General features: G+C 42.8%; 2 protein-coding genes across 2 annotated transcripts in view; one reads left to right on the top strand and one right to left on the bottom strand.

Moving 5' to 3' along the window:
* Positions 1-7,724, bottom strand: part of LOC120931318 — a 153,060-nt gene extending 145,336 nt beyond the window's left edge. The window contains exons 1-2 of the mRNA XM_040342630.1: positions 7,472-7,724; positions 4,370-4,489 (exon numbers count right to left, since the gene is read on the bottom strand). Of these exons, the coding sequence (XP_040198564.1) occupies positions 4,370-4,408 (39 nt within the window). The 5' untranslated portion in view covers positions 4,409-4,489; positions 7,472-7,724. The remainder of the gene's footprint in view (positions 1-4,369; positions 4,490-7,471) is intronic.
* Positions 7,725-7,732: 8 nt separating this feature from the next.
* The window catches only part of RIOK2 (RIO kinase 2), a 62,641-nt gene continuing 49,453 nt past the window's right edge, over positions 7,733-20,920 (top strand). Inside the window, exons 1-4 of the mRNA XM_040342644.1 lie at positions 7,733-7,882; positions 11,202-11,340; positions 14,630-14,746; positions 17,578-17,753. Of these exons, the coding sequence (XP_040198578.1) occupies positions 7,817-7,882; positions 11,202-11,340; positions 14,630-14,746; positions 17,578-17,753 (498 nt within the window). The 5' untranslated portion in view covers positions 7,733-7,816. The remainder of the gene's footprint in view (positions 7,883-11,201; positions 11,341-14,629; positions 14,747-17,577; positions 17,754-20,920) is intronic.

The raw sequence follows: 20,920 nt of genomic DNA, 5'->3' as shown, positions 1-20,920 counted from the left end.
ACACGGTCACACAAATGTTGTAGGAAATTCCAAACGCCAAGAACGCGGTCACGTACAACACTATGATGAGCCAAGAAAAATTCAGTTCAATGATTCCGAGAATGCGTTGTATTTTTGTGCATTGGAATTGCATACAGACGATTGGAATTTCCGACAAGAACTTTTGTTGGAAAAATTGAAAACCACTTTCAAATTTTTGTTGTCGGAAAGTCCGACAGCAAATGTCCGATGGAGCATACACACGGTCGGATTTTCCGGCAACAAGCTCGCAACGAACATTTGTTGTCGGAAATTCCAACCGTGCATACGTGGCAATAGAGTCTGCAATAGACTTGAGACTGGGGCGGAGGTTCACCTTCCAGCAGGACAACGACCCTAAACATACAGCCAGAGCTACAATGGAATGGTTTAGAGCAGGGTTTGACAAATTTGCTTGGAATCTAGGAGCCAGCTAAAAAAGTTAGGAGCCAGAAAACGCACCCTGTCCCGAAGAGCTTGCGCGCAGAAGCGAACACATACTTGAGCAGCGCCCGCATATGTAAACGGTGTTCAAACCACACATGTGAGGTATCGATGTGATTGGTAGAGCGAGAGCAATAATTTTAGCTCTAGACCTCCTCTGTAACTCAAAACATGCAACCTGTAGATTTTTTTAAAAGTCGCCTATGAAGATTTTAAAGGGTAAAAGTTTGTCGGCATTCCACGAGCGGATGCAATTTTGAAGCGTGACATGTTGGGTATGAATTTACTCAGCGTAACATTATCTTTCATAATATAAAAAAAAAAGGGGATAACTTTACTGTTGTCTTATTTTTTAATTAAAAAAAGTGTAATTTGTTCCCAAAAAAGTGCACTTGTAAGACCACTGCGCAAATACGGCGTGACAGAAAGTATTGCAACGATCGCCATTTTATTCTCTAGGGTGTTAGTATAAATAATATATATAATGTTTGGGGGTTCTAATTAGAGGGAAGAAGATGGCAGTGAAAAATGACATTAGAATTGCTGTTTAACTTGTAATGCTTAACTTGTAATACCAACGGCCACCACCATATGGCGCCAGCTCACACATCTGGTGGTAATAACTTGTAATGGTGGAAATCTATTACACCCCCCAATGTGTCGGACTGGCACCTCAGGGTGAAGAAACTTGAGGAAATGGAACAACTCATCCACCGTGCCAATGATACGCATGCTAAGTTTATGGACACTTGGTCCTGCTGGATTCTCTACAGTGAGTCCATGTACCCTACGGGTCCTGCTGCTCCAACTGGTGTACCCCACTGATTTCGCATTTGGTCGCTGACAGGGTTGTCTATCTTACGATCACGTCTTTTCTCCTCATCGGGCCCCTCCTCTCTCCACCCCCCCCCCCTTTTTTTTTTTCTCCTCCCCTTGCTCCTGGTGTGAACCACATGTTACTACGGATATCCTTGCCCTCCGCAGGGCTTTCCTCCACCCACAGTCGGCTCCCATCTGGGGTGGGCGGAATAAGGAAAGACCTGTTTAAGGTTCACGGCACTTTTAGCTGTTTTTGCTCCCGTGGCGATGCTAACTGTAACCCGTTGCCTCCTAGTATTGTCATGGTACCGCCTTTTCCCTTTCAATGTCTTCATACATAGATACATTCTGTTTGGATAAATTTCTTTCTTTATTGTACTGATTCCTGTTTGCAACGGTGTAAGTTTGATTGTGCCTGCTCTTGCACCCTTCCACATATGATACTGGTTGCATCCAGTCCTGAAATACTCTGTTGTATGTTTGCTGAAAATCTAATAAAATTGTTTTAAAAAAAAAAAAAAAATAATAATAACTTGTAATACCAACGGCTCACCACCAGATGGCGCCAGCTCACAAAAAAATAAAAAAAGCCAAGTCGCCAGGACACTATTTCTAGTCGCCTTGGCGACCGGGATTTGTCGAGCCCTGGTTTGGAGCAAAGCATATTTATGTGTTAGAATGGCCCAGTCAAAGTCCAGAACTAAATCCAATTGAGAATATGTGGCAAGAAGTGAAAAATGCTGTTCACAGACGCTCCCCATCCAATCTGACAGCGCTTGAGCTATTTTGCAAAGAAGAATGGGCAAAAATTTCACTCTCTAGATGTGCAAAGCTGGTAGAGACATCCCGAAAAAGACTTACAGCTGTAATTGCAGCAAAAGGGTGGTTCTACAAAGTATTGACTCGGGGGGGCTGAATACAAATGCACACCACACTTTTAACATATTTGTAAAATAAATATAAATATTTCAAGGGGTATGAATACTTTTTCAAAGCACTGTATATGATAATCAATTGTCCTTTTTTACTTCAGGCCCTTGTCTGTCTCCTACAAACCGATTTCTCACCAGCCTTGTTCAAATTGCTAGCAGCCCCTTGCTGCTCTGGCTCCCCACTACCAGTTGGAACACTCCTGACTCCGGGACAAAGACCTCCTGTCTGCCGGGGTGGAGCTCAGAACTCTAGTCAGGTCATTTAACCACTTTCCCTCTGAAAGATTTTACCCCTTTCATGACCAGGCCATTTTTTGGTATGCGGCACTGCGCTACTTTAACTGAAAATTGCCTGGTCATGCAACATGTACCCAAATTAAATTTATATAATTTTTTCCCCCAACAAATAGAGCTTTCTTTTGGTGGTATTTGATCAACACTGAGTTTTTCTTTTTTATTATATAAACAAAAAAATACAGACAATTATGTTTGTGTGTACTGATTTTACGTGGGATGTAGTTGATTTGGTTCCCTGCTTAGCATGATATCCCCTGTCATTGAACACAGCGCTGTGTCGTTTACATTCACAGAGCTGTGTTCCGGAAAGCTCAAAGCCGATCACTGGGTGCTGGCGATCAACCATTGGGCAGCAACATGGTGATTGGCACGTGATCCAGCGCAGGGAGGCCGCTTTTCTGCCACACGTTCTCATGATGCAGTCAGCAAGCGGTTAAAGTACAGCACACACCTGTATAATCAGTGTGCCTGTTGTTCCTAAACCAGGACCCAGGAACTTGAGGTGGAGTTGGAATTACTTTTTTATTCACCCCCTCTGACACATTGTGTGAGGTGTTTGTGATCCCAGGTGGGTAGTGGTGGGGAGGCCGGGTCTGGTGTTGTGTCACTGAATGGGAGAACTTTTCCTGTACCCCACTGCACTGGCGGCATTGCCAGCATTTTTTGGTATTGTGATCAGATAGAGTAACAGATGGGGGCGAGGAGGGGGACATAGTTGGAAAAAAATAAATCATAGGTTTGAGGTGCATTTTTATGTATTATATTTTTTTTACTTTTCTTTTACTTTGAGAACGTTTCTTTTTGGGTTTGAAGCTAATTTTGCCGGGCTTTGAACCCATTGGATTCTGTCCATCTCCTCCTTTGCCCCTTCTGGTATGTCTAATTTTTTACTTCAATTTGAATTTATGTGTGATGGAGCGGCTCTGTCTAATCACACGTGATTTAATTAAATTAAATAAATATAGGTTCTACATAGATCCTTCCCTTTGCAAATTTTCACCTGTTTGGGCGGTTCCCCTTTAGTGATGCCGCAGGCCACGTCACCTACATCATATGCAAACTTTTGGACAACTAAACCCTTATGGGGTCTGGTGTCATATTACGTATTTGTAAGTCCTATTTCTATAATACATGAAGCTATTAATGCAAAACATGTCAATTAGGAGGCCTCTCTCTATCAAGTTAACATTTTCATCTCATTGATATTGCAGTATTATTACCATCTTTTTGGTTGTTGTTATGTTGAGATTGATCTTGATATTGCCTCTATGGGGTGTTTATCGATGGTGTCACTTAAAGATTAATTTTTGTTTATAATTATATATATATATATATATATATATATATATATATATATATATATATATATATATATATATATATATATATATATATATATATATATATATATATATATATATATATATATATATATATATATATATATAAAAAATAAAAAAAAAATCTGTAATTTTATCTCTTTGTATAAATAAAATTATAGCTTTTATCCGTTTTGATGTGAGAATTACTCGCTAATTTTCCGGTACACTTTGCTTTATTCTATCTATGGTTATATGAGAAATGTGATATGACTTTGAATTTTCCTCACCAATCCCTACTTTATTTTGTGTGTCTCTAAATGTAGTACACAATTATGACTCTGTAACAACCATAGTTTCTGAGTCGTTACTTTAATATTTAAAAAATTGATTTGCAAAAAATTATTCATCTGAACATACCTTTTGGTACTGATAAACAATTAAAAGTATGTTTCAACAGATTTTTAAAATGTTATAAACGAAAAAGAAAACTGTTGAAAGACAGAAAGAAACAAAATAAATTCATAAATTCCGAGTTACCTGAAGAAACTCCAGAGAAGAGGAGTGTGAGGAGGACATGCTGTTGTTCCTAGTTTTCGTAGAACAGTATTTATTTTCTCGAGTTTTCTTAAATAAACCAGTTAATGAGTTCAGAAAGGCCTGTAATGAAGAAAACAACACACTTTAAAAAGTATACTCCTAAATCATCTAACACATGTTGGATTAAAGTTTGACATTTAAAGGGGTTGTAAAGGGGGGAAAAAAATCCCTAAATAGCTTCCTTTTCCTTAGTGCAGTCCTCCTTCACTTACCTCATCCTTTGATTTTGATTTTAAATGTCCTTATTTCTTCTGAGAAATCCTCACTTCCTGTTCTTCTGTCTGTAACTCCACACAGTAATGCGAGGCTTTCTCCCTGGTGTGGAGAAAGCCTCTTGAGGGGGCGAGCAGGAGTGTCAGGACACCCATTAACACATAGCTCCTTTCTCTATCTGCAAAGTAGAGAGTGTCCTGACTTGCCTGCCTGCTCGCCCCTCCCCCCTCAAGAGGCTTTCTCCACACCAGGAAGAAAGCCTCACATTACGGTGTGGAGTTACAGACAGAAGAACAGGAAGTGAGCATTTCTCAGAAGAAATAAGGACATTTAAAAGCAAAATGGAAGGATGAGGTGAGTGAAGGAGGAGTGCACTAAGGTAAAGGAAGCTATTTAGGGGAAAAAATCATTCCTTTACAACCCCTTCAAAGTAACACAAAAGTCTGGTTCAAAACATATATTCTAGGTAAAGCGATTGTAAAGTCTCCTTTGTTTCCCTATAAAAATAACAAACATATTATATTTACATGCTCCGTTGCATTGGATTTGCACAGAGCAGCCCAGATCCTCCTCTTCTCGGGTCCCTCTTCTGAATCCTGGCCCTTCCCTCCTGTTCAGTGCCCCCATATCAAGCAGCTTGCTATGGGGGCACTCGAGCCGAGTCACAGCTCCTTGTGTCCATTCAGACACAGAGTTCCACCTCTGCCCTTCACTCTCCTGACTGGCTAGCTGACTTTGATTGACAGCAACGGCAGCCAATGGCACAACTGCTGTGTCTCAACCAATCAGGAGGGAGAATCTTAGGTGGCTGAGACACTTGTGGACATCGCTGAACAGAGAGGGACCTCAAGTAAGTGTTAGGGGTGCAGCTACACACAGAAGGCTTTTTCTCTTAATGCATAGAACGTGCTTTACAAGCACTTTAAAGGAGCTTTAATTTGCCTAAAATTAATGTCTGCAAGGTAGACAGACAGAATAGTGTAATGATTCTGTTAAAAAACGAGTAAATACCTATTAAATTCCTCCATCTATATCACCTCCGGCATTCTAGTTTCTGTTCTCTCATTCACTTCCTGGTTTGCGGCGCTCGTTCGTGTAAGAACTACATTTCCCAGTATGCATTGCGGCACGCCCAGTAATTCACACCTCCTTGAAGTCTCTAACACGTAGAGAGCATCCTGCTGCACAGATGTAGTTCCCAGGAGGGGGTGAGCACGTCACTGACCACTGCAGTAAAGCCTCCCGTCACGGTGGTCAGTAAAATCAGACAAGCAGGAAGTGAACAGAACAGAGAAGAAATAGAGCAACTTCTGAGCAAAAACGAACAATGAGGAAGTGAAAAGAGGAATGTCTGCAGGTATAGGATGCTTATTATGAAAAAAAAAAATTCCTTTACAACCCCTTTAAGTATGTATTCCTCAAATGCCTTTTTTTGCTGCTGTAATCTGACTTCCTGTTCAAGGTGGCTACGTTCATTCTCCATGGTCCTATTGTATGTAGGAGTGTAGCCACCCTCTTTTTCCCACCAGGTCCATGGACTAGGTACTATATAGACCAGGGGTCTCCAACCCCCGGGCCGTGGCCCAGTGCCGTTCCGTGACCTGTTTGGAGCCAGGCTGCAGGGTTGGTGGCAGCTCTATCTCCAGTTGTTTCTTCCCCTACATGAGAGCTCGTCTTCTCCAAAATAACGGCGGAGATCAAATCGCCAGTGCCGACCCCAGACCTCTCGTGGTGGCTCTGGAAATACAGCAGCAGCACTAAGGTGTCATAATGGGCCATGCAAGAGACACCCTGCAGTCAGGATACTCCACACCATCCAATCAGAGCCTGGCCAAATCAAGACCCAGACGGCACTCAGTTGTTGTTGGTCGGCAGCAGGGGACCAGTATGCGTTTGCTGTTCCCCAGGCAGTCAGAAGGAGAAGAGCAGCCACCACTTATTGACAGGGGGCAGAGCATAGCACTGCCCATTCATTTGAACAGGCTGCCTGATGTGTGCAGCATTGAGCTCGGCAGATTAGTCGCATGTCTGCTGGCCACATTTAGGATGCCATTAACAATGAATGTGTATGGAGCCTTATGCCCTGTACACACGATCCGAATATCGTACAACTGTTTTCGCTTAATAGTCGCAAGTAGAAATTAAATGGTCATTAAAGTCACGTAAATTCTCATACGTCCAAAAAAAAAAAAAAACGGAAGTTATGTCATGTGTTGTAGTGTATTTGTATTGTATTTTCGGACGAAAACTGTACTGACTAAACAAAAATCGTACGATCTGATATTGAAAAGATTTGAAAAGATTTCGAGCTTGTCCGATAAAATAATATCGGATGAACGGTCATGATCGGCTCTCGAAAGCTCTGTCCTAATGATCCGATTATCGTACGATTCTTCCTCGGACGACATTTTCCGTACGATATTCGGATGATGTGTACGGGCCATAAGAGAGGATTTCCTATCACTTCCTGTTGCGGCCACAGAACAGGAAGTGATGGGAAATCTCCCCAATGGGACAGAGAACAAAAAAATTAAATTATTGGGTTTTATGTTCCCTTCTCTGTACTGGAATACGCATACAACTATGTATGGTAGCAGCACGCATGTTACAGATATAATAATAATAATACTAATACACACAGAGCACAGCTTAACCAGAAATATCCCATCCAGCCCACTACTGAGCCCCAGTCTGGACTATGAAGCTCTGGAATGAGTGTCATGCGGCTGTACTACAAGTCCCAGCATGGCCTAGCACACTAGACCTTCCACTAATACTTGTCCCATTATCAATGTGTAATAACAGAAATAAGCCCAGACCTCCTTATACCTGGTGCTGTGCGATTCTCTCTCCACTCTGTTCCCGCCCACTTCAAACTTTTCCGTTTTCTCCTAGGCAGCCAGGGACATGGCAGCGCCATAATACCAACAACAATGCACATTCACCCTTCCTTAGGGGATCCCCCTCAATCAACTACTCCATATTTCCGGATAATATTATACTACCCATATCAACAACGTCAGTCGTTCTATATTAGCACGTTTCAGGTAAAGAATAACAGGAGCTGTAACATGACTACAGCTCTGCAAGGACTCCGCCGGAGGAAGTTGCGTCTTGACGTACACGTGGAACGCATGTGAGAGTTTGTGCGTTCCAGGCTGCCAGGTGGTCGGCATGGGGAAGCTGAATGTGGTTTTGCTTCGGTATCTGTCCAGAGATGACTTCAGAGTGCTCACCGCGGTATGTGTGTTCTAGGGAGAGAAGGGCGGGCGGCAGGCTTGTGTCTGCTATGTGTAGTTGTGAGAGGTGGAGGGCACAGCCTCCTGTATCTGGGCACACTGGATGGCAGCCTTTCCCAACATGGAGGAACCCTGGAAATAACATTCTGGTGTCAGGGAACCCCTGTCAAATATTCCTTTATCTACAACTCATGAAACCGTGTGAGAAGAAGGCGCCTTACACTTGGGGTGATTGGGAAGAATTACCTCCTTACAGATAAGCTAAAGAGATCAATGGTGTCAGTGGGAGCTTATCTGAGAGGCAGACAATGCTTAAGTAACCCATACCGACCTCTTGAGCGGGGGGCAGTGGCAACCCATCGATCGCTTTTTACCTTTCGACTGTGTGCAGGTGACAGGTAGATCACCATGGAGTTCCTGCCGACCCGCAAGTACTCCTCCACCTTTCTACACCAATTGGCAGAGCACCTCGGAGAAAGAGGGAAGGCTTCTTGCCACCTGAGCTCTCAAGCCAGAAATCATAACCAGTTCTAGGCAGAGGTAGTATGCCCCTTTCATGGCGTTGCCGCCTAGGGTTTGCTGTTGGCTAGTTCGGGCTCTTGTAGCTCTAATTGCAGTGCCCTGCCTGCCCTCCTCTCCATTCAAGTGGGTGGCATCATGTGCCCAGAGAGGAGAGCCATTGGGGATCAGAGCACCAAAACACGTATCTGCCACAGCAGCCCTCTTGACCCTTTTGTACCATGCCCCCCCTGCCGGCCTCTGTAGACTGCCCGCCCCCCCCCCCTGCCGGCCTCTGTAGACTGCCCGCCCCCCCCCCCCCCCCCGCCGGCCTCTGTAGACTGCCCGCCCCCCCCCCCCCCCCCCGCCGGCCTCTGTAGACTGCCCGCCCCCCCCCCCCTGCCGGCCTCTGTAGACTGCCCGCCCCCCCCTGCCGGCCTCTGTAGACTGCCCGCCCCCCCCTGCCGGCCTCTGTAGACTGCCCGCCCCCCCGCCGGCCTCTGTAGACTGCCCCCCCCCCCTGCCGGCCTCTGTAGACCGCCCGCCCCCCCCCCGCCGGCCTCTGTAGACTGCCCGCCCCCCCTGCCGGCCTTTGTGGACTGCCCGCCCCCCCTGCCGGCCTTTGTAGACTGCCCGCCCCCCCTGCCGGCCTTTGTGGACTGCCCGCCCCCCCTGCCTGCCTCTGTAGACTGCCCGCCCCCCCCTGCCTGCCTCTGTAGACTGCCCGCCCCCCCCCTGCCTGCCTCTGTAGACTGCCCGCCCCCCCCTGCCTGCCTCTGTAGACTGCCCGGCCCCCTGCCCTGCCTTCTGCTGACCTTTGGGGGCTTGATAGTTATCGAAAAAGCCAAAAAATTGCTCTTTGATCTTTTCCAGGTTGTCATGGTAGATCTCATAATTGTCATAGCTTGCCTATCTGGAGGAAACCTAGGGTTTCCGAGGAATGCTGGTTGAGAAACTCTGCTGTATGTAATTGTGGCTGAGAAAAGTTGAGGGTTAACTGTGTGCCTAACAATGTGGATTATGTGCTGCTTTTTACTAATCCTTTTTTTATTATTATTTTTTTTTATTTTTTATCCCAGGTCAAGGTTTAACTTCTGACCTGCTGACAGACTCCCGATGTGTACAGTTACAGTGGGTGTCAGTGAGGGAGGGGGGACAAGTATGCTTGTGCCCTAAACCTGGAAACAGGCAGGGACATACCAGTACGTCGCTTTGCCTGTATGGGCCGCCCATCTGCAGTACATTGCAGGCGGGTGGTCCGCAAGTGCTTAATGAAGTTTAAAAAGTTAACCTTACTTTGGACACACACGGTACGATTGTTGGAAGAGATTGTCTGTTCACAGACTGTCCTAAATTCTTACCGTTTGTACGCTCCTTTAGACGATTGTTTTTCAATTTTCGGCCAACAAATTTGTTGGATGACAGGCTAGTAAATTTTCCGGCCGACAACACCTCCACGTCTGATTTCCGTATGGTCAGTACACAAATCCATCACACAAAAGTTTAAAGTACAAACGCGCATGCTCGAAATTAATGCTCACCAAACACGAAAATAGCAGAAATGGCCCAAAGGGGGGCACTCGAGCTGAAATTCCTCATAGTATGTCATTACGTTTATGGCACAACAGTTGTGTACCGTTAGTATGCAAGACAAGATCCTGGCACATGCCCTTTTGACAAAAAATCAGATGCGCGGTTGGCCAAGAATCGCACTGTGTGTACGAGGCTTAAGGCATGTCTGTTGGGGTGGTTGGTTGAGGAATTCCTCACTTATGTGGCCATTATCCTTTTATTTACCACTAGGAAACTCCTTGCACAGATGTGGCTATTCCCAGAGCTCTTAACGATGCTCTGCTTTGTGAAAAATTGGTCTAACAATACAGGGGTAGTCGTGGCAAATTCACCAACATTTAGGACAATTGGCTAAATACTCCTGACCTAGCCCCCTTTCAATTGGTCATAGATGTTGAGTGGGGATGACTCCTCCCGGTCTAGGGTGAGACTGCTGCCCTTTTCCTCATCTACAACTTCCCTTAGCTGGGTATAAATAACCGCACAGACATGCAATTTATGGTTTTACACACGCTTTATTTTAAATAAATATATATATATATATATATATATATATATATATATATATATATATATATATATAAATGACATATGCTAAGTACTACTTGCCTGATAGTGATGTCTTGGCTTTTGTGCTTGCTGTACATAGTGTTTTTTTGTTTTGATTTTTTAATTAAATGTATCGTTTTTGTACACTGCGTGATGGTTCTTTGGCCTCATGCACACTCTGTGTGTGTGTGTGTGTGTGTGTGTGTGTGTGTGTGTGTGTGTGTGTGTGTGTGTGTGTGTGTGTGTGTTTTTTTTTTTAACTCTCCTAGAAGCCAGTGGAGTTTTTGGAAAAAATCATTGGCCACAATAAAAAAAAAAATATTCTAGCTATTGAAATGAATTAACGCTCAAGCGCTAAACAAGCCTACTGTTAACAAGCGTTTTTTTTTTTTTTTCTTCTGCCACTAAACGCCGCCAAAAGTCTTGCTGTGCATGAAAACATAGGATAACATGGAGGGGTGTTTAGTGGGCATGGAATAAAAAAACACCTAGGAGCAGCTGCATGTGTGAATAAGGCCTTATACTGGTAACAAGGTCATAGTTTACGCAGCTAGTGTGCTTTTTTTTTGTTTGTTTGTATGCAAAAATGTATCAAACTTGTTACTTTTTATGAAAAAAAAAACTAAAACTATCTGATTTAAAAAGTTGTTGTCCTGGAACTTGAGTTATCTTGTAAAATAACATTTTGTTTTCTATTTTAGGTGGAAATGGGTATGAAGAACCATGAGATAGTGCCTGCAAGTTTAATAGCCTCTATAGCCAGCCTCAAGCATGGTGGTTGCAACAAAGTTCTGCGGGAGCTGGTAAAACACAAACTCGTTGCATATGATCGTACAAAGAGTGAGTATTAATACATTTTCTTTAAACGTAATGTCTTCCTAAATATTAGCATATGTATTATTTGTTTCACATCTGTTTTAGTTCTTAAAGCGGTTGTAAATTCAGAAGTATTTTTTTTTTTTTTCATAATGCATTAAGATAAAAAGCCTTCTGTATGCACCAGCCCCCCTAATACTTACCTAAAACCCATCTCTGTCCATCGATGTCCACAAGTGGTCGTCCAAGACTCTCCCTCCTGATTGGCTGAGACACAGCAGTGGCACCGTTGGCTCCCACTGGCGATCAGGAGAGAAAACCACCCCACAGGGCAGGTAAGTATAACATGTTGTTTGTTTTTCTCTAAAAATAACAAAGACTTTACATCACTTTGAAGTGATACCAAACTCTTGTGTCCTTTCTTTATCTATCTAATCTTATCTATCTAATCTTATCTATCTAATCTATCTATCTAATCTATCTATCTAATCTATCTATCTAATCTATCTATCTAATCTATCTATCTAATCTATCTATCTAATCTATCTATCTAATCTATCTATCTATCTAATCTATCTATCTAATCTATCTATCTAATCTATCTATCTAATCTATCTATCTAATCTATCTATCTAATCTATCTATCTAATCTATCTATCTAATCTATCTATCTAATCTATCTATCTAATCTATCTTTCTTTTCTTTCCTTTTCTTTTCTTTCCTTTTTCTTTTCTTTCCTTTTTCTTTTCTTTCCTTTTTCTTTTCTTTTCTTTTCTTTTTCTTTTCTTTTCTTTTCTTTTTCTTTTCTTTTCTTTTCTTTTCTTTTCAGCCTGTACCCTCCTCTTCTCGGGTCCCTCTTCTGCGCTCCTGGCCCCTCCCCCCGTTGAGTGCCCCCACAGCAAGAAGCTTGCTATAAGGACACCCGAGCCAAGCCACAACTCTGTGTATCCATTCAGATATGGAACCATGGTTTGGCCTGCCTCCTCTCTCTCCTGATTGGCTAACTGATTTTGATTGACAGCAGCAGAAGCCAATGGCACTGCTGCTGTGTCTCAGCTAATCGGGAGACCAAGTCCCAGATGGCCGAGACACCCTTGGCTTTGCTGGATAGAGATGGACTCGGGTAAGTATTAGGGGGGCTTCAGCACACAGGTTTTATATCTTAATGCATTGAGATAAAAAAAAACTTTCTGCCTTTACAACCCCGTTATTGCTGACTTTCAATTCTGTTATCACATAAAAAGGAAAATTTGGGTTTGGCTCAATTCTGTGTGGGTTTTTTTTTTTTTTTTTTACCTTTAAAATTCCTTCAGATCGTTCACCTATCCAACTGTTGCATTGTTTAGAATCATTTTGACCTCATAGTTCAGAGGTATTTTATTCTTGTTATGGGGTGACAGTGCTCTGTCCCTGCCGCCCATCTTTGTTCTTGTATCATCACCCTGTCGCCAAAGCTTATGATGGGGACTACAAGTGGCTGTATCAACATAGATTAGACAGGCACAGTCCACTGTTTTCCACCATTGAGAAAGCTACATCTATCCTGCATCAAGGAGCGCATGCTTTCAGGCAGAAAAAGACTGCAGGAGATGATAATCAACGCTAAGATGTAACAGGTTCCAAGAAGATGAAAAGGAAAATAGACAAGTATGTATAGTAAACAAATGCCTTTAAATAGCATATTTTAAGGACAACATTTTCCTAATTTTACTACCTTTTGTTGAATCTAAGTGCTGCTAATGTCCTGCAGCCACTTTCTGTCTACATCTATGTACTACAATGATGGCTGCCAGCCATTTCCGAATTGTGACAACAGTGGAACTGGTCTGCATAAAGTGTGTGGAAACGGCCACTTCTAATCTTAGTGTGACAGTGTGGAAACAAGTGCACAATTGGCATACAAGGACAGAGCACTGTTGTCCTATAAAGAAGGAAGAGGACTTTTTATCTCAGTATGATAAGTGTTTGTTTATTTTAATGAATGCTGCAGATATGAATTGACTGAAAGTGACTTTTGAAAGTACATTAAGGGCCCCTTTCCACCACATGCAGTGAAGTGCTTTTTTTTATGCATTAAAAATGCATGGAAAGTAGGTTATATGGGTTCCAATGGCCTAGTTCACACAAGTGAAGTGTGTTTGTTTAGTTCCAGAAAAAAATACAACATGCTGCTTTTTTCCTGCACAGAACTGTACTGGAACACAGTAAAAAGCATACAAGTTCATCAAAAATTAACCAGAAAAAGTGGAAAGAAAAAAGGATCTAGAATGCAACAAAACCGCAACCGGAACGGGTCTGGAGGATGTTTTTGTGGTTTGAATGGGCACTAACAGAATACAAAATGTAATGCATTCATCCAAGTTTAAATATTTAAAGCCCAACTCTGGCCAAACATGTATTAAATTTTAGCTTGAGTGAGGAAGTGTTGAAGCATCTCTGTTAAGGATGAACTCCTTAACAGGTGTTCAACTCCACGTGCCTGCAACCGCCAGGAAGCTGACACTCTGCAGCGCTAATCACAGGCAGTGAAACATTTCCTGAGCTGTGCAGCCGCGGATCAGCAAATGTCTCACTGCCTGTGATTAGCGCTGCAGAGTGTCGGCTTCCTGGCGAGTGCGGGCACGTGGAGTTGTGAACACGCCCGAGCTCATCCTTAATCTCTGTAAGCTGATCTTGACTTGCCATGCTCTGTTCTACACTGTGGCCCTCCTGTAGATGTGCCCACCTTGGTAGAGGAGCAGGGCTTTGTGTCTGTATGTCAGTGCTTTCCCTCTCTCCAGCAAGGAGAACGCTGGGTAGCACAAATCTCCTGAGAATGGCAGTCAGGCGGCACAGTGTCTTGGATGATATCAGACTGGAGGTAAACGGCTATTGAGGCTGAAGGCACTGGAATTGCACAGCTGTTTTTTAGAAGTAATTTGGAACAAATGGTAAACCATACCAGGCTACTGATAAGGCATAATCAACATTTCCAATGTCCCCTAGCAAGTCATTTGAGTGCAAGACGATTTTATAGTGTGTGTGTGCTCCTATTGGAAAGGTTTACCCATCCTTCCTGTTGGGACAAATGTAAAAACATAAACACGTTTTTAGTGGAGAAATTAGAACCTTTTATTGTCTTTGCCTTCCTGTTCTGTGACAACCACTTCTTGAAGTTCTCAGGCATCGCAGGGACAAGAGACGTGGGAAAATCTCCCCAATGGGGTAACAAATAGGAATGCAAACCACAGAAATGTTACTTTTCCCAATGTATCCAAAACAGTCTTGATTTGGGCTTTAGTTTTACAAATACATTTCTGTTTTGTGTTTTAGCTGTTCAGGGTTACCGGCTAATTTATGGCGGCTATGATTATCTGGCGCTCAAAACTCTCTCTTCCCGGGATGTTGTTACTTCAGTTGGAAACCAAATGGGTGTCGGAAAAGAATCAGGTAGGTGTAATTAAAAATAAAATAGTGATTTAGAAAAGCATTTTTTTACAGCATTTTCATTATTGTGTTTCATCTTGGCATTTAAAGTTTAACCTTTGGTATTTTAAACATGCATTTACTAAATCTACTGCATGTATTTTATATTATTTAGTACTATCTATCTCAGTCTATGGCTTTTATCTTCTGAGATGAGCATTTATATGGGAGCCCCCATTCCCCCACTCCCAAAAAATACTTATTAAAGGCTCAAAAAATAAACAATTAGAGCTAAAAACAAATATTTTGAACCGTACTCCTTGATGTATCTTTTAGAGACTGGTAAGGTTATTTGGCCTCACTGCTGCCTCCTGTACGAACCAAATATCCCAATTCTTGTAAAATTCAGCTTTTTGCACAATGCAAGTACATTTCACGGGCCTGTGTCAATGAACAATAATGGCATATGCAGCCTGCTTTAGATTATCCAGAATTCATTGCAAGTTCAGTTGACCTGCTTTTTAAAAACTGAAAAGCCCCTTCAAATTTTGTACCTATTGCTTTGAAATGCATGACCAGCAAAAAAGTTTTTTCTTAGTTTTAGCTAGTATTGAAGAGTTTTAGAACCCTCTGGCTTTTTTTTTTGCTGTGTTGGTCAGCTCATTCAAACATTCATGTTGCAATGCCTGATTTTTACCCCGTAAAATGTGCAGGTATATGCACCACATGTGCTATTCATTTTGATTGGCACCCAATGTGTCTCCTCAACACACTTGCACTGCAAAACAATGCATTTGTATGCTAAATTCTCAAGTGTCGATAGCTGTTGCCGGCAATGGCACCGTCCGAAACGGTGCAGCACTGACTTAGCGGCGCAGCACCGATTCCCAAAGAAGTTCCTGTACTTCTTTCGGCGATTTAAATAGACATCTGTGCATGAACCCGCACAGATGTCTGTAAAATCGCCCCCAAAGTCGGACTGCATTGCCAGTTTGACCCCACAGCAATGTGAACCTGGGCTGAATCGGCAGTGAAATGCTTGCTGGTATGAGAGAGCCCACACCTACTGTCATACTAACAAAGGGTTAGAAGATGAGAAGCGAGGGAACTCTTCAATAACACAATCAGAAATAAATTTGCTTTTGTTTAGTAGAGTAGTGAAAGGCTAGAACCCCAGATCAGATTTGTATTTTTGCCTGGGTCAGTGTTGCAGCTTCTACCTTACCTCTGGTCAAAATGTTCTCAGCAAGAAAGGAATTAAGGGCCCTTTCACATGGTCTGTCTGATCGTGTCCACCTGTCATTTTTTCAGGCGGACTTGATCGTACCCTATATTCACCTCTATGGAGCGGCGGATGTCAGCAGACATTGGCTGTTAACAGATCTGATCCTGTCTGCAAAATCCAGACGGATGGTGGTCCTATTATCCAATCCAATAGACAGATGGAAATGATTGGATGAAAACAGACCACCTGTCCATTTTCATCAAATCTCCCCATAGAGGAGAGCGAGACTGGGTCCATCTCTGCTCTGCTCAGTAAGCAGAGATGGACCTACCATCCTCCTTCTTAGCAGGGATCAGCGGAGCCATACCCTGCTGAGCAAGCAGAGTCTAGCAAATGCAGGCACCCTTATGAAAGGGGCCTTGGGGTAAATCCCATTAACTGAGCCACACATAGCAGTAAAAACTAGGTTGGAGCTGTAATCCTTTGCCAGTCTATGTAAAATTAGAAAAATAAATGTGATCTGCTCTGGAGACTGTCTGCCTGCCCTATATTGAAAACAGTCTGCCTGTCAAAAATAAATAGTAAATCTTTACTTCTCCTGTAAAGCTTGGTTCTATACCCTCTTGCACATGCTTACTGATCCTTTAATACAATGGATGATCTACCTGATGACTACAGAGTCTTTGGAGGCAGGAGTGAGAAGCTTGACTTGGAGTCCATTCACACCTGAGCGACAGGCGCGTTCGGCGGTAGCGGCGTATTTTGCCGCGATTATGAAACTTTCATTTTTTTTTTTTTTTTTTCTTTCAAAAGTCTTCCCATTGCTGTCAATGGGAAAACGCCACTGTCGCCTGAAAAAAAGGGTCCGGGACTTTTTTTCAGACGACAGGTGTTCGGCGTCTATGAGATGTGAACCATCTCCATAGACAGCAATGGGAATTCTCCCCTCTAGCGGCAGAAGCGTCCGGCATCGGGCGTTTTGTCGCTCAGGTGTGAATGCAGCCTTAAGCCCCGTACACACGGTCGGACTTTTGCCCAACCAACTTCAAAATCCGGCACTTTTCGTATTTGTCCGACCGTGTGTACGTTCCATCGGACCAACTTTTTTGGCTTCAATCGGACAAAAAGTTGGGTCTGTGAACGGACCAACTTTCTGTTCCGAAAAGTCCGATTGTGCAAAGTGCGACCGTGTGTACAGCAAACCGTCGGACTTTTGGACAAAGTACAAATGCGCATGCTCAGAACCAATGTTAAACTCAACCAACAATAGCAGAAGTTAACCAAAGGGTGGCGGTAAAGAGCAAGTAAAACCACGTGATGTTGGGAAAGTGTTAGAAAAGTTTGCAGAAAAGTCCGAGCGTGTGTATGCTATGGGTGTGATCGGACAAATCAATTAAGACAAAAATCCAAGGGAAATTTTGTTGGATGTCCGACCGTGTGTACGAGCCTTTAGACTTTGTACAAGTTAAATTCCGCTCATGTATATTTGGAACTCCTGCATGTTTTGCTGTTTTCATTCAGTTTGTATATTTGTATGCTCTCAGTTCCAACTTTCCAAATGTGTGTTTGTTTTTTATTTAATGTTCACCAATGACCACCTTGCCTGCATTTTGCACATTCCCATATCTAGATATCTACATTGTTGCAAACGAAGAAGAGCAGCAGTTTGCATTAAAACTTCATCGTCTTGGAAGAACTTCCTTTCGCAACCTTAAAAATAAGCGGGATTATCACAAGCATCGTAACAAGATGTCATGGCTCTATCTGTCACGTCTGGCTGCCATGAAGGAGTTTGCGTATATGAAGGTAATTTCTAGAAAAATAGTAAATTTTTTGATTTTGACATGAATTGATTGACTAGGTGAAGTATTGTACAATGTTAGAATAATCCTTTTTATTTTATATATTTACATGTACTTGCTGTATGTTGCGCCGACAATTTACACAGCGATTTACATATATGTTGTACATTTACATCAGCACCTGCCCTCAGGAAGCTTACAATCGAAGGTCCCGAACTCTCAATCATACATGCACATACTCGGGCCAATTAACCTCCCAGCATGTCTTTGGAGTGTGGGAGGAAACTAGATTACCCAGAGAAAACCCAGGGAGAACATGCAAATAGCAGTGCCGTGGTTGGGGATTCAAAATGGTGACCCCAGTGCTGCCAGGTAGAAGTGCTAACCACTTGGCCTCTGTGCTTTCTTGATAAGTTAACCACCAGTGGAGGGATGGGATTGTTAACTTTCACTGCCCTGACCACCAGTGCTGGGAAGAGGTGGGACCAGGGGCCATTGCCCATCAGTGTGGGAGGTGGGTGTAGTTATTAGTACTGACAACAGTTCTGGGGGATATTGTCTACTTATTCCAGTGCTGGAGGGTTATTGCTTCCCCTGACAGCAGTGCGGGGGGGGGGGGGGGGCTATTATTGCGTCTAATTATACCAGTACTGGTGGGTTATCTTTTCCACTGACACCAGTGTTAGGGGGTTATTATCGCTTTCACTGACACCAGTGCTGGGGGGCTATTATTGAGTCTACTTATACCAGTACTGGGGGATTATCACTTCCACTGGCACCAGTGGTGGGCTTTTAATATTTCCACTGACACCAGCGCTGTGGGGATGATAATGTGTCCACCGACACCAGTGCTGGGGGGGCTAAAAATGCATCCACAGACACCTGCGCTGCTATTGCATCCACTGACACTAGTGCTGAGAGCTATTCTTGCATTCATTAAAACTAATTTTGTGGGTTATTGCATCAATTGACACCAATGTACTAATGCTGTGGGTTTTTGTACTCCAACGTCTGTTGTGTGTGTGTGTATATGCATGTGTGTGTGTGTGTGTATATGTGTGTATATATATATATATATGTATGTATGTGTGTGTGTGTGTGTGTGTGTGTATATATATATATATATAATGTGTATGTATGTGTACACACACTGCTCGTTCTGGCAGGAAGCAGAGCTTGAATATTTGGTTAAATATATTTATTGGGGATATAGTTACAAAAAATATATTTTTTTAAACATTTATTGATACAGTTAACATTAAGCAGATCTGTTTCACGCATTTCATATTTGAATATATATAGAATATATATATATATTTTTTTTTTTTAAACAATTTACGGTTGGCCTTTAACATGATACAGAAAGAAGTCATAGACACTAAAATAGCAAATACAGGTCATTCTCAAAAAATTAGCATATTGTGATAAAGTTCATTATTTTATGTAATGTACTGATAAACATTAGACTTTCATATATTTTAGATTCATTACACACGACTGAAGTAGTTCAAGCCTTTTTATTGTTTTAATATTGATGATTTTGGCATACAGCTCATGAAAACCCAAAATTCCTATCTCAAAAAATTAGCATATCATAAAAAGGTTCTCTAAACGAGCTCTTAACCTAATCATCTGAATCAACTAATTAACTCTAAACACCTGCAAAAGATTCCTGAGGCTTTTAAAAACTCCCAGCCTGGTTCATTACTCCAAACCGCAATCAAGGGTAAGACTGCCGACCTGACCATCATTGACACCCTCAAGCAAGAGGATAAGACACAGAAAGAAATTTCTGAACGAATAGGCTGTTCCCAGAGTGATGTATCAAGGCACCTCAGTGGGAAGTCTGTGGGAAGGAAAAAGTGTGGCAGAAAACGCTGCACAATGCGAAGAGGTGACCGGACCATGAGGAAGATTGTGGAGAAGGACCGATTCCAGACCTTGGGGGACCTGCGGAAGCAGTGGACTGAGTCTGGAGTAGAAACATCCAGAGCCACCGTGTACAGGCGTGTGCAGGAAATGGGCTACAGGTGCCGCATTCCCCAGGTCAAGCCACTTTTGAACCAGAAACAGCGGCAGAAGCGCCTGACCTGGGCTACAGAGAAACAACACTGGACTGTTGCTCAGTGGTCCAAAGTACTTTTTTCGGATGTCATTCGGTAATCAAGGTGCCAGAGTCTGGAGGAAGACTGGGGAGAGGGAAATGCCAAAATGCCTGAAGTCCAGTGTCAAGTACCCACAGTCAGTGATGGTCTGGGGTGCCATGTCAGCTGCTGGTGTTGGTCCACTGTGTTTTATCAAGGGCAGGGTGAATGCAGCTAGCTATCAGGAGATTTTGGAGCACTTCATGCTTCCATCTGCTGAAAAGCTTTATGGAGATGAAGATTTCATTTTTCAGCACGATCTGGCACCTGCTCACAGTGCCAAAACCACTGGTAAATGGTTTACTGACCATGGTATTACTGTGCTCAATTGGCCTGCCAACTCTCCTGACCTGAACCCCATAGAGAATCTGTGGGATATTGGGAAGAGAAAGTTGAGAGACGCAAGACCCAACACTCTGGATGAGCTTAAGGCCGCTACCGAAGCATCCTGGGCCTCCATAACACCTCAGCAGTGCCACAGGCTGATTGCCTCCATGCCACGCCGCATTGAAGCAGTCATTTCTGCAAAAGGATTCCCAACCAAGTATTGAGTGCATAACTGAACATAATTATTTGAAGGTTGACTTTTTTTTATTAACACTTTTCTTTTATTGGTCGGATGAAATATGCTAATTTTTTGAGATAGGAATTTTGGGTTTTCATGAGCTGTGTGCCAAAATCATCAATATTAAAACAATAAAAGGCTTGAACTACTTCAGTTGTGTGTAATGAATCTAAAATATATGAAAGTCTAATGTTTATCAGTACATTACAGAAAATAATGAACTTTATCACAATATGCTAATTTTTTGAGAATGACCTGTATGTCAGTCACAGCAATAAAAGCATCAACCAAAAGACCACTAACAGTTTAAAGCGGTATTAAACTGTAGACTTTAAAAAAAATAAAACGACCTGCAAGACAATGACATAATGTGCTAGTATGTACTAGCACATTATGAATTGCTTACCTTAGAACCCTTGCAGTGGCATGCTGTCACTGCTGACAGGACTTTCATCTTCACCG

This window comes from Rana temporaria, chromosome 1 (assembly GCF_905171775.1).
Source record: "Rana temporaria chromosome 1, aRanTem1.1, whole genome shotgun sequence".
Taxonomy (NCBI): Eukaryota; Metazoa; Chordata; class Amphibia; order Anura; family Ranidae; genus Rana; species Rana temporaria.
Note: the sequence above shows the minus strand (reverse complement) of the source record. Positions and strands in the feature narration are given on the sequence as shown.